We start from the raw sequence: 12,777 nt of genomic DNA on the forward strand, positions 1-12,777 counted from the left end.
TTTAAGCCGTTGCTCATGCATGTTCTTTAAGTTACTAGCATCTGCCCTTAATTTTTTTATTTTTTGTTCTAAACGGATTTTCCACTTTGGCTTTGATGCTTTTTCTGTTGTATGACTAGGTACTTTAATTTTAATGCCTAGTTCATTAGTGACTATTACAGCTGCGCTGTACATTAACTGGTTTGTTTCCAAGATGGATCCCGGTTCAATTGTTGAAAACACTGCATTAACCATTTTCATGATAGGGGCCAAAATTTTCTTAGGCACAGTTTTTAGTGATGGTAAACGTTGCATTTCCTCATTAAGCAGAAAATGCTCCATGATCTTATCCTTCAATTCTTTTTGTTTTTGAGTTAGTTCATCAGTTGGTTCAGTGATAACTGGTTCTAGTGGTGGTGGTGTTATTTCCTCCCCAAGAGCTTCTTCTGGGAGTTCTACTATAATGTCTTTAGTTGTGTCTTGAATATCAGTTATTTCCGCTTGTGATATTGTTTTTTGGGTTTTGCAATTTGCCTGAATTTCCTCATGTTCAACTTCACTAAACACTTTATTCCGTATAATAAATCGCCTTTGATCTGCTAGTCGTTGTTCACTAACATTTGAATCTGGATATTGTTGTTTCCATAATTCATACATTCGCTTTAAATAGCCTCTTTTTTCTGGCTCTGAGTTGTAGTAACAGGCCATTATGGCACGGTTTTCATCTGCACTATATTTTTGTCGTTTTGTTGGCTGGTCCACTTGTAGCCCACTTGTCGACGGATGTCCAGGGACCCCAACATCCGCCGCGGCCCTTGTTAACCCGCGCGACGACCGATGCGGTATGGAATTCTTATTTGTTTTTTTCACCATATTGTATGGGTTGGCGGGTTTTTTTTTACAGGACCAGATGCCATCCTGACCCCAACCCTCCTCCTTTCTCATCCGGGCTTGGGACCGGCAACGGCGGAGTAGTAGTAGTAGTAGTAGTAGTAGTAGTAGTAGTAGTAGTAGTAGTTGTTGTTATTATTATTATTATTATTATTTCTTCTGTTTCCATATGTATCTTATCCAACTCTGAAATTCCCAAGTTAAAACCGTACTCCCTTTTATCTTCTTTATATCTTGATTGTATTTGCAATTGTGAAAACCATTCTATATCAATCCCTTGTTCTTTTAATTCTTGTTTTTGTTTAAGTTCTCCCATTTCTGTTAAGATATCTTTGTATCTAATAATATTTTTCATACTACTAATATTTGGATGTGTCAATGCTTTCTTTGTTGAAAGCCGTGTTGGTATTTCTAAATGTTTCCCATTTACTCTTTCCCATATTGTTAATAATCCATTCCTTACATAATGTCTTTGAAAATAGCCATATGCCTTGCTTTTACCATACCACAAAAACATGCCAACCTAGTTGCAAACAATGACCCTCTAATGTTAATAATCTTGTATTTATCAATAAAATCCATTCTTTCATCCAAGTTAGTCCCACTGCTTGATAATACAATTCCCAGTTTGGTAATCCAAATCCACCTCGTAGTCTTGAATCTTGCAACATTTTTATATTAATTCTTGCTTTTTTCCCTTGCCATATGTATTTCCCTACTATTTTATTCATACTTTTAAAGTATTTTTTCTCTAATTTTATTGGTACTGCTTGGAATAGGTATAGCAATCTTGATAATATATTAATCTTTACTATTTTTTATATGTAGAGTCAGGTTGCTTTTAATAATGGAAATTATGAATGCAAAAAATATGCCTACTGTATCATGAGACTGAGTACTCTCAAGCATTTAGTCATGGTGATGTAATAGTCCCGCCATCATAACCATAATCTCCACCACACTTTACTGGCAATCACATATATGCATTCCTGCCAACTTTACGTTTAGTGTATATAAAAAATGTGATGGAGCCAATAATGGCACCAGACTAAAAACCTGAAACATGATTTCTAGTCCAGCCTTAAACCCAAAGCCATCTGGGTGATTTGGGCCAGTCACTTTCTCTCAGCCAGAGGAAGAAGGAAATGGCAAATTATTTCTGAAACATCTTGCCAAAACAGCTGTGTGGACTAGGGAACACTGACTTAGAGGAACAACCACAACAACAAAAGTGAAGAATCAGAGCATCTCACTTCTGTCATGTTGACAATCACCCCAGGCTTTATGACTTGGAGAATTGTATTATTACCATATTTTTCAGATTACAAGACACACCAGACTATAAGACACACCTAAATTTACAGGAGGAAAACATGAAAAAAATAGTTTTTGGCCTCCATGCATAGCATTTTTGCTCTTCCCGGCCCCCAGAAGCACTTTTCACTCTCGCATGGCCTGTTTCACCCAAATAGGCCTGATTTTGGGTTTCCAAGCCCTCCGTGTATCGCATTATCACCCTCCCCGACCCCTATAAGCACTCTGCAGGCCAAAAATGGGTGCATTTTGGCAAAAACAGGCTGTGCGGAGCATTGCAGAGTGATTTTGGGGGCTGCGGAGGGTCAAAATGCAACATATGGAGGGTTCTGAAGGCCAAAAAAGCCCATATTCAGTCTATAAGACACATATAAATTTTCACCCACTTTTTTGGGGGGAGTGCATCTTATACTCCGAAAAATACAGTAAATGATGTCATTTATAATTTGTAATATAAAACAAGATATTTAGTTTTGCTATTATGTAATAACATTTTTTTAAAAAACCTATGTGGTTTATTTTATGTCAGTGGAAAATGACATTGGCCATTTAACCTGAGGTCATCCAGTGTGTGTGTGTGTGTGTGTGTGTGTGTGCACTCACATGCACATTTATTTCAGAATTGTTAAACTATTCTTTTTGGACTAATATCCCAAATTTTAAAAGAACCTAAGTTGCATTGTAGTAATGTCCACACAGTTTCATGCTACTTCAGAGTTCTTTGCACTATTAAAGAGGTAACCCCTTCTATACTTACCCATTTGCCTATTAAATACATTTTTTCTAGAAAAGGGCAAATAGGATTCCACCAATAATATTCTAAACAGAGACTTGGCAGGGTATTTCTATCAGGAGGTTTTCAAGAGAGTCAAAATACTGGGCATCATCCTCACCTATAAGATTTCCCTGAGACATATCCATTGAGAATGAAAAGGGACTCACCTCTACAGTGTCTTGGTGATATAAGATCAAATGAGGGTATGGTCCTACCCAAAGTTTTAGCAGTGGTACATAGCGAAATTCTTCTGTATAATTAATTACCTGCTTCCAAAAACCTGAAAAATATACATTCAATTTACAAATGACAAGTTTATTGGTCACTATTATTTTAAATAAAACATTTATATCTGTACTGAAGGTTTTTTGATCGTCACAAGGCAAAACAACAAGGTTTGTCAGTCAGTATGATACAATTTTTAAGAAACACAATTTTTTTAAAGAAAAACAAGGTTAGGGGTTTTTCTTAAAAATTGTATCGTGCTGACTTAGCAAATTCAGACAAAACAACCCTTTTTTCCTATTCTCCAAATGCAGCCCTTGATCTTAACAGAGTTTGTTTTGTGAGATGTTCACTTTCAAATTACTGTAATATTTACTTCATAAAAACTATGTTTTAATGGCATTCTTAAGTGTGGTTAATTTAGTCATGGTATAGGTCCATGGTGGCTCTCTGTGGGCACGTGCGCCATCGCCCCAGCTCAGCTCTCCATGGCGTTTCTTTTGTGAGTTTATGTTTCCCTGCAAACAATGAAACAGAAGCTCATGAAAGAAAAAGATCTCACCTCTGGCAGAGCTGCCAATGCCCTGGCCAGCTGGTCTTTGGGTCTCTGCTACATATGTGCACATGTGCTAGCGCATGTGCACACAGTTTGGGCACTCAGTGAAGGTTTGCCATCACTGGTATATATGCTATACTGAGCCTCAATTAGTAAAGTATTTACAATGTTGTAGTGCTGTAGTAACAGGGTGGGTTCCTGCCAGTTCTAACCTCTTCTATAGAAGAGGTTCCAGAAATCTACCATGCCATTTAGAACAGGTTCCAGCTCCCTCCCTCCGCCCGTCCACACCACTCTTGCCCCGCCCGTCACTAACTGATTGGCTGGCTCACCAATCGCCGCACCCATCTCCAAGAGTCCTATCTAAACCTTAAAGTCTTAAAGCTGTCAAGTTTCAACATCCCTTGGGGTTTTTTTCCTAAAGGGTTATGGGTGCAAGGGTTTTGTAATGTGACCAAGCTTTAAGACTTGCGTGCTTCAATGCCAGAGTTCCTGAGCCAATATGATTGGAGGAGGAATTCTGGGAGTTGAAGTCCACAAGTCTTTAAGCTGTCAAGTTTGAACACCCCTGGAGGTTTTTTTTCTAAAGGGTTAGGGGTGCAAGGGTCTTGTAACTTGACAGCTTTAAGACTTGCGTGCTTCAAATCCCAGAGTTTCTGAACCAACATTTTGGTTGCTAAGCAAGAGCGTTATTAAGTGAGTTTCACCACATTTTACAAGTTGGCCACGTCCACCTAGTCACATGACTGCCAAGCCACTCCCACTCAGTCACATGGCTGGCAAGCCACTCCCACAAAGCAGGCCACACCCACAGAAGAGGTTCTAAGAAAACTTGAAACCCACCACTGTGTAGTAAGTACTTTGAGTAAAGTCCAATAGAATATACAGGAATTGTCTCAAACTGAGAGAACTGCTAACCTTGCAATTTTTACTTTGTTTTGCAGATCATGTTCAAAGAGAAGCATATTAGAAACATTCACTCTGGTTCCCAGTTAAACTGTTTCTTTAGTTCTCAAAATAACTGTTCTGAAATGTAGTCTGTTATTAATATTACCAATCAGAATTAAACATGGATTGGACTTCAAACCAAAATAAATTTTCATGAAGTTTTATTGAAAAACACAGCTACTGCTACAAAAGTATGAAACAGACACAAGGGTGTTTTGTGATCCCACCAAGTGAGCAAAAAGGTAGCTAAAAATGCTTCTTGGGAACTTCCATTCCAGTGCTTTACATTTTATTATTAATCTTTTTAAATTGAATTTTCAGTGTAAGATGCCTAGAGACTTGGCGATGACATAAGTTTAAGAAATAAGTAAATTTATCCAATCTAAAATTATTTATTTTGGTTGATAATTAATATTTTTAAGAAAAGGAAGGAGGAAGGGAGAGGGGGAGATAATCTGGGAAAATCATATCACGACTAAGAGCTACTTTCCTTTTTTTCTGGCAAACTGGCCCTTGCTCTGATTTGTTACTAGTTTAGTACATAAGTAAAGTTTAGATTCAGAAGAGAAACTGATAAGCAGGTCATGAAAAATTGGGGATATAAGGATTTCATCTAATAAAGCATTATTAAATTATACACTCATGAGAAATCTGAATATTTTATTCTACAAATTAAGCAAACTAGCTTCAAAAATATATGTTAAATTCTTAGTAGCTATTGCAGCACTGGTCTCAAAGTAGCACTAAACAATTTAGAGCCGTGATGGCAAACCTATGGCACGCGTGCCACAGGTGGCACATGAAGCCACTTCTGAGAGCATGGAGGTGTTGCCCTGTCAGCTCCAGTGTGCATGTGTGCGCTGGCCAGCTGATTTTGGGCCTTAATTTTCGGGCGTTTTTTGCCCTCCGAAGGCTTCCCTAAAGGCTCCAGAGGGTGAAAAACCATCCAGTGTGCAAACCAGAAGTTCAGGAAAGGACTTCCAGTTTGCACGTTGGGCTGTTTTTTGCCTCTGGAGGTTTCAGGAAAGCCTCCTGAAGCCTCCAGAGGGAGAAAAATGGCCCAATGGGAAACTCAGAATGCCTCTGGAGCCTGGGGAGGGGGAAAAAGGATCTATCAGGCCCACCAGGAGTCAGAAAACGGCCCGTTTCCAGTCTCCAGAGTACTTCTGGGAGATGGGGAGGCCATTTTTACCCTCCCCAGGGTCCAAGAAAGCCATGCGCATATGCACAGGGCAGCAGGGGTGTGTGTAACATACACATGTGTAAGGGGTACAGCGCGGAGGGGGCATTAAATTATGAGGGTGGGCATGCAAGCGCGCGCTAGTGTGTGCGTGCTTTTGGCACCCAAGACGAGAAAGGTTCGCCACCACTGATCTAGAGTCAAAGTGTTTACAAGTCAAACTGCAGGCCTGACTAGGGGGTGATAATATTTAAAGAGGAAAGAGCAATCACTTTAGATCAACACTTCTTGGAAAAAAGTTCCTATTGATTTTAAAACAACCTTTGAGTTCTTTTCTAGTTTCCTTGTGACATAATTTGAACAGCTCTGTTTATTTACATTTACCAGTGCTTATACAGAAGCTGTATAAGGCAGGTTTCACTCTCAGAAGTAATCTTTTAGCTCTATTAATGTCTCAGTAGAAACCCATAAATAGAGAAACAAAGCTGGCCTATTTAATTTTTATAAGAATAACAATTCATATAATTCTAGATGATTCTGTCTTCCACCTTCCTAAATTCTGAACATTCCCAATCTGTTACACCCTGAATACTCAGTACCATTGTTAAAAACTAAGTTTATGTGAAAGGTTTAAGTGCCCTGTCCTCCTCTTATAGCATGATTTTTTAAAATCTGTCAGTCCCACAAGATAGATCAGACCATAAAATCAATCTTTCAAGAATACTAGTATTACATTTGATTGAGATAGGTTATAACAATACAACCTTGAAGGTGTGATTGTACTTTCCTCCTTCTTATATCCCATTGAATCAGAGAGGCATTTGCCTGAGACACTTCTGATTATTATCTTGCTTCTCAGAACTGAAATAATGTTTCATTCCACTCTGCCTAGATAATGGTTCTTGCATGTTTCAAAGATCTGCCTTGCTCTCTACATTACCAATTAAAGTGAGACCAATATTGTGATGTCTTCAAAATACTATGTAAAGGTGACAAAATTAAACCAACAAACCAAGTATATTGTACATATAAACTAGCAGTTCTCTTGAAATGCCTTAGGTTTTTGAGATACTCACCTACACTGCTTAAAATGCACCCAGAACTATTTTTTTTTTAATTCCACCTTTATTGCTATAAACAACTGAGGACAGTGAACAAACTTGCCTCCAGACGTTGTGGGTACTCAAAGTTTTTAAAAATATATTGGACAGCGAATTGTCTGAAATGATATACTGGCTTCCAATTCTATTATTCTATTACTCCTTCCTCCTGTTTTTCACACAGCCCTGTGTGGTGTGTTGGCCAGAGAGAGAGAGAGAGAGAATGATCAACCCCAAATCACCTAGCCAGTTTTCATACCTAATACCTAAGGCTGGAAATATCTGTGTCTAGCCTGGTGTTTAACCACTAGGCCTCATTGGTTATCTATTTAATTACCTGCAGACATTTCTAGTCAGGAAGGAAAGTCTTCATCACAGCTACTATAGTATTCTCTGAGGCCAAAGCCTTTCCCAATTCTTTTACAAGATCCAGAATTCATCTTTCCATAGTTTTTGCTCAGCTGGTTAGAATTCAGTTCAATTTCTCACGAATACCCTTCTGAGTTGCAAGTTGTGTCGCAGTTTAATGTTCAGAACCCAGTCTGATTAAGGTAGAAGGACTAGGGCTTAATGCTTAAGGATTATGTTATGGTTGAACCCTTCATTCCTTTTCATATTATCTGAAATATTTATTTTTCATATCAATTCTAAAGTTCCATACAGCTTTCTGATTAATATGTCTCAATATATGTGCTACATCTGTGATAAGACATAAACGTATCTTTGTGGCTACAAAAAGGTGGAGATGCTATCACACTTTATCGGCCAATGGCTATGCCAGGATGCCGGAGTCTATATCATCATTCCTCTTATTATAAACAAGCTAGAAAATCAGATTTCTCTTCTGACTCCACTGCTAGAAACTAGATTTGATGCGAGACTGTGAAACTGAACTAAAATTAATACAGGAATATTATTATTTTATGTACTTTTGCTACACCAGTTCTGATTGATAGGGATACATGATTTTTGAAAATGGGAAATGTCATTGTTTAGTATTTAACTGCAAGCTTTTAAATACCTTCTCTCTATATCTATCTATCTATCTATCTATCTATCTATCTATCTATCTATCTATCTATCTATCTATCAGATTCTAGGACATCTAATGCACATTAAAAAGAAATCAATTTTATTTTATTTCCTGCCCTGAATTTGTTACTTTGTTTGGGTCACCAGCTTTTCCTTTTCAAGATGTACCCATCTAGCTGAACTGTTCTATCACCATGGGTAAATTAGTCTGATTTCCAATGTAGAGAATACAGTTGTCCTCACTTTCCTTCAGTGATAAATCATAACAGAATCTCAAGCTACTAGAATAGGGATATTGAATCTGAGATGCAGACACAGAATGGAGGGTATTTTTAATCCTAACTTTTAGGTTATCTTCTAATATGGAAAATAATTCATTACGAAAGGGATGCTTCGTTCAGATGATTCGTCCGCAACGTCTAATTTTATGACGTTGTTAACACCGCAGTTTCTCCCACGTCTTCCACCCTAACAACTTTCAAACTTTCGTTTTGGTCCCAAGCGCTCCCCCCCCCCACCGCTCCCCCTCCTCGCCGGCATTCACCAGCTGAATGGAATAAGCAGGTCGGAGAAGTTTATAGCCCGAACCGTCGCCGCGGCTCGCCCAAGACCCTTTGGAAGAAATGAGCGGAGAGTTATTTACCTTCGCCGTCGCTATCCAGGAGCATAGAGTTACCCAGGATGGGATACCAAGGTCTGATCTCCGGGATGGCCTTCATCTCTTTCCATTTCCAATAGTTGCGGAGCACCAAGAAGGAGATGGCGGCGGCCAACAGAATTAAAGTTGAGGCGGCCCCGACCGTCCACCCGAAGAAAAACGCGCCGCTGGTCAGAGCCATCCGGGACTCCCCTTGCTAACAGCTGGTTGTGCGCTAACGAGCAAGTTTGTTTTGGAGACGGGCGATCGGACATACAACCCGGAAGGCTTCGAAGAGCAAAAAGGAGAAATCCGGGAAGGGGCCGAGGAAAAGCCCAGCCAGCTCTCTAGATCAGTCGGGGAACTGTAGAACCTCCGGCGGGACTCTGCGATTTATGTAACCCGAAGACTGCTGCGAGAAACGGATAAAGGGGGAGAGGCAGGCGGGGTAGAGCCACGACTCCCGCCCTTTCCAGCTCCGAGACATACGCAAGTCTTAACTGTCGCTGCAGCATGTAAGTAAATACTCATCCACGTGCCTCTCTCCTTTCCGGACCTGCCTTTTCGGGGGGCCCATCACTAGAATGGGCCACTCGCCAACTCCAGAGGGCAGAAACTGGGAAGGGCGGCTCCTCCTGCTCCCAACTCTCGTTGCAAATCCCCCGAGGGGTTGGCTTTCCTGCTATGTTGCCCTTCGAACTGGAGCGTTTGAAGCTCTACAGAGGACTTCGTGGTGGTTGTTTTGTTCTACGACAGGGGTATCAAACATTATTTCATTGAGGGCCGCATCAGCGCTGTGTTTCATCTCGGGAGACGGGGTAGAAGTGGCCAGCTATACGTCACTCGTGTGGCCCTGCGGGTCAGATGTAAGCCCACTTTGGCCCGGATCTGTCCCCCCACTTGAATTTCACACCCCTGTTCCAGGAGTAGCCCAGCTCTGTCTTCCCCTGTGGTAGTTGCATTAGCACTAATCTGCCTGTTGGTTAGCAACAGCTACAGAAAGGTGTGTGTGTGTGTGTGCGCACGCACACACACAGAGACGTTGCATGCACACAAATGTTGCAATAAATGAAATGACTGTCCATTAAACCAATGAGCTCTTTCTATTGTAGAGCCCATACATCACCCAGTGGTAGTTTCTGCCATGCTTTCTCACCCCTTGCCCACGAACTCCACATCTTCCTTACTCCTTGTGTAGGAAGTCAGCAGACACCTCCACCCTGAGAATGAAATATTTGGGGGAATATTAAAAGAGGCAGGATAGAATATTTCCCCTAAAGTAGAAATGGAAACAATCTTAACAAAGGCAGAAAGCAGCCCCAGTCTCAAGCAAAAATGTGAAGAGGCCATTAGGAGATTTTGTAACAATTCAGAAAGATTGGGCCACTCTTCATAAGCAAAGAGCAAACAGACTCCTCATAAGCAACACAATTAGGCAAGCCAAAAGTTGAAAAGACAAACACCCAGGATTTGCATTTCTCTTTTGTCTATAGAGCCAGCCATGACCTCATAGGAATCTGACAATAGCCATTAGAATATTAGGAACAGGAATCCCAAATACAAAGCCCAAAGATGATATAAAAATTCACCTACTCTCCACTCCATATTGTCAGCCGTCACAGAACTTGCATGCTGTGTGTGTGTTGGTTTTGCTCATCAATAAACGGACCTTCTTTCTCAAGCAGCTTCCATTTTATTCCCGCCTTGGAGCTTGAGCTGGATTTTTCTTCTAACACTTCTTTCATTTTTTGTGTAATCTTTATGTCTACTTGGAAAGCTGAAAGTACTGTGTATGCTTTTTTTTTTACAAAGTTTCCATGAGCCTACAAAAGTAAGTCAAAATGAACAAACGGTCTGCTCTCTTTCCCTAATGCTTGGGTTCTTGTAGCATCAGAACAACTTCCTTATCTTTGAGAGAAAATAACTTTTGTTTTTCAGACATTTCATTCTAGGAAATTAAACACCAAGAACAAAGCATTAAATGGGGAGCATTTCTGCATTTTACTGAATCTCAATATTAAACATTTGAAGAATGGTTGCAGGAACTGGGTAAGTCTAGTATAATGAAGGACTAGGACTGATATCAGGGGCTGCCACAAAGAAGAGCGGTCAACCTATGCTCCAAAGCACCTGAAGGTAGAACATGAAGTAGTAGATGGAAATTTATCAATTTATCTAATCTAGAACTCAGGAGAAATTTCCTGACAGAATAATTAATCAGTGGAACACCTTGCCTCCAGAAACTGTGGGTGCTTCATCCCTGGAGGTTCTTAAAAAGAGATTGGATAGCCATTTGTCTGAAATGGTACAGGGCAGCAGTTCCCAACCTTTCTGCATTGGTGGCCATGCGGGGGGGGGGATGTGAATAGCGGGGTGCATGTGAGTGGCAGATGCACACATACACACAGCTCCATTTGTGCAAGCAGGGGGCACATGCATCCTCCACTCACACAAATGGAATTTCCCGCATCAGTGGAGGGTTCTTGCACTCATGAAGTTCCACTCATGTGAATGGCAAACCCTTGTGCCCATGTGCAAAGCTCCACTTGCATGTATATAGGGTGCTTGAACAGAGGGCGCTTGCGTTCACATGTGAAGCTCCGCTCACATGAGTGGAGTTTCACATGCAGGCATAAGTGCTCTCTATTCAAGCATCCTCCGCTTCCACAAATGGAGCTTTGTGTGTGACAAGGGCCCGCCACTCTCACGAGTGGTGTTTTGTGCTCGAGCATAAGGGCCTGCCACTCGCACCAGTGGAGTTTTGTGCATCACGTTTGACTGTCACTAACGCAGCCCTGTTTGAAACAGGCAGGGTCTCGTAGTGGCCCGCAACCTGGGGTTTGGGCACCCCTGGTATAGGGTCTCAGGCTTGAGCAGGGGATTGCCAAGGTGGCGCAGTGGTTAAATGCAGCACTGCAGGCTACTGCTAGATCAGCAGGTCAGCGGTTCAAATCTCACCGGCTCAGGGTTGACTCAGCCTTCCATCCTTCCGAGGTGGGTAAAATGAGGACCCAGATTGTTGGGGGCAATATGCTGACTCTCTGTAAACCGCTTAGAGAGGCCTGAAAGGCCTATGAAGCGGTATATAAGTCTACTGCTATATTGCTATTGCACCAGAAGAACTGCAAGGTCCCTGTTTTTCAATATGGACTTAAGTCCCACAAAATTCCCCTAGGTTATTTCTGACAAACATCTATGGTGCTTATTAGTACTATTTGAGAACAATTTCCTTTTAAAAAATACGTGGTGATTCAATTCATATGACCAGCACGCTCATCTAATGCTAGAAATCTTTACAACTAATACAAGTAGCACTTACTATGGTCACCAACCTTTTCGGGACCAGGGACTAATTCTGTGGAGAAAGGTTTTTCCATGAACCCGAGGGCATGGTTTCATGTGCTGGCTGTATCGCGTGGATGCAGCTTTGCTTGTTTGCATGGCACAGTTAAAAAACTAACTGACTCTCAATTTGATTCAGTTTGATTCCTGATAAAAACATGCTTTACTGGCAGCATGGTTAGTTAGCCACAGGCTAAGAGCAATTACTTTATCTTGCTTCCGTAGAGCATGAATTTGCATGTTGAACAAGTTCAGCCAGTAAAGGACTGTTACTTATAACCAGTAAAGCGTTTAGTTATATCAAGGGACTTATTTATCTTGATGTACAGAGCTGGCCCTTTGTAAGGGCATATAAAATGTTAACAGTCCTTCACTTGTTTAGATTAAGTCTGGCAATAGAATAATAAGCCTTGCTCCAAATCTTGACTTTTCTATATGTATCTTGTTGCGTACAAAGTGTATGTAGAGTTATGACACATAAAAGGTGGTTAAGGCACCAGGCTAGAAACCAGGATATGGTGAGTTTTGCCTTATGCAGGAAAGCTTGCTGGATGACCTTGACCTAATAGTTACTCCCTCTCAGCCCAACCCATCTCACGGGATTGTTATTGAGGGGAAAATAGGAGAAGAAAGGAATATTAGGCATGTTTGGCTCCTTCAGCTGTATATGAAAAAAAGCAAGATTATTTTTTTTTTTTAAAAAAAGAGCACTGGTCATATGAACACAACATCATGCATGTTTATCTTTAATATGCATACAATACTAATATGTATTGCAATTATTTAGAATATATTTAA

General features: G+C 40.7%; 1 protein-coding gene across 1 annotated transcript in view; it reads right to left on the reverse strand.

The window, feature by feature from the left end:
* The window catches only part of LOC116513410 (cytochrome P450 4V2), a 33,841-nt gene extending 24,558 nt beyond the window's left edge, over window positions 1-9,283 (reverse strand). The window contains exons 1-2 of the mRNA XM_032224475.1: window positions 8,644-9,283; window positions 3,127-3,239 (exon numbers count right to left, since the gene is read on the reverse strand). Of these exons, the coding sequence (XP_032080366.1) occupies window positions 3,127-3,239; window positions 8,644-8,839 (309 nt within the window). The 5' untranslated portion in view covers window positions 8,840-9,283. The remainder of the gene's footprint in view (window positions 1-3,126; window positions 3,240-8,643) is intronic.
* Window positions 9,284-12,777: the final 3,494 nt, after the last annotated feature.

The sequence above is a fragment of the Thamnophis elegans genome, chromosome 9, assembly GCF_009769535.1.
Source record: "Thamnophis elegans isolate rThaEle1 chromosome 9, rThaEle1.pri, whole genome shotgun sequence".
Classification (NCBI taxonomy): Eukaryota; Metazoa; Chordata; class Lepidosauria; order Squamata; family Colubridae; genus Thamnophis; species Thamnophis elegans.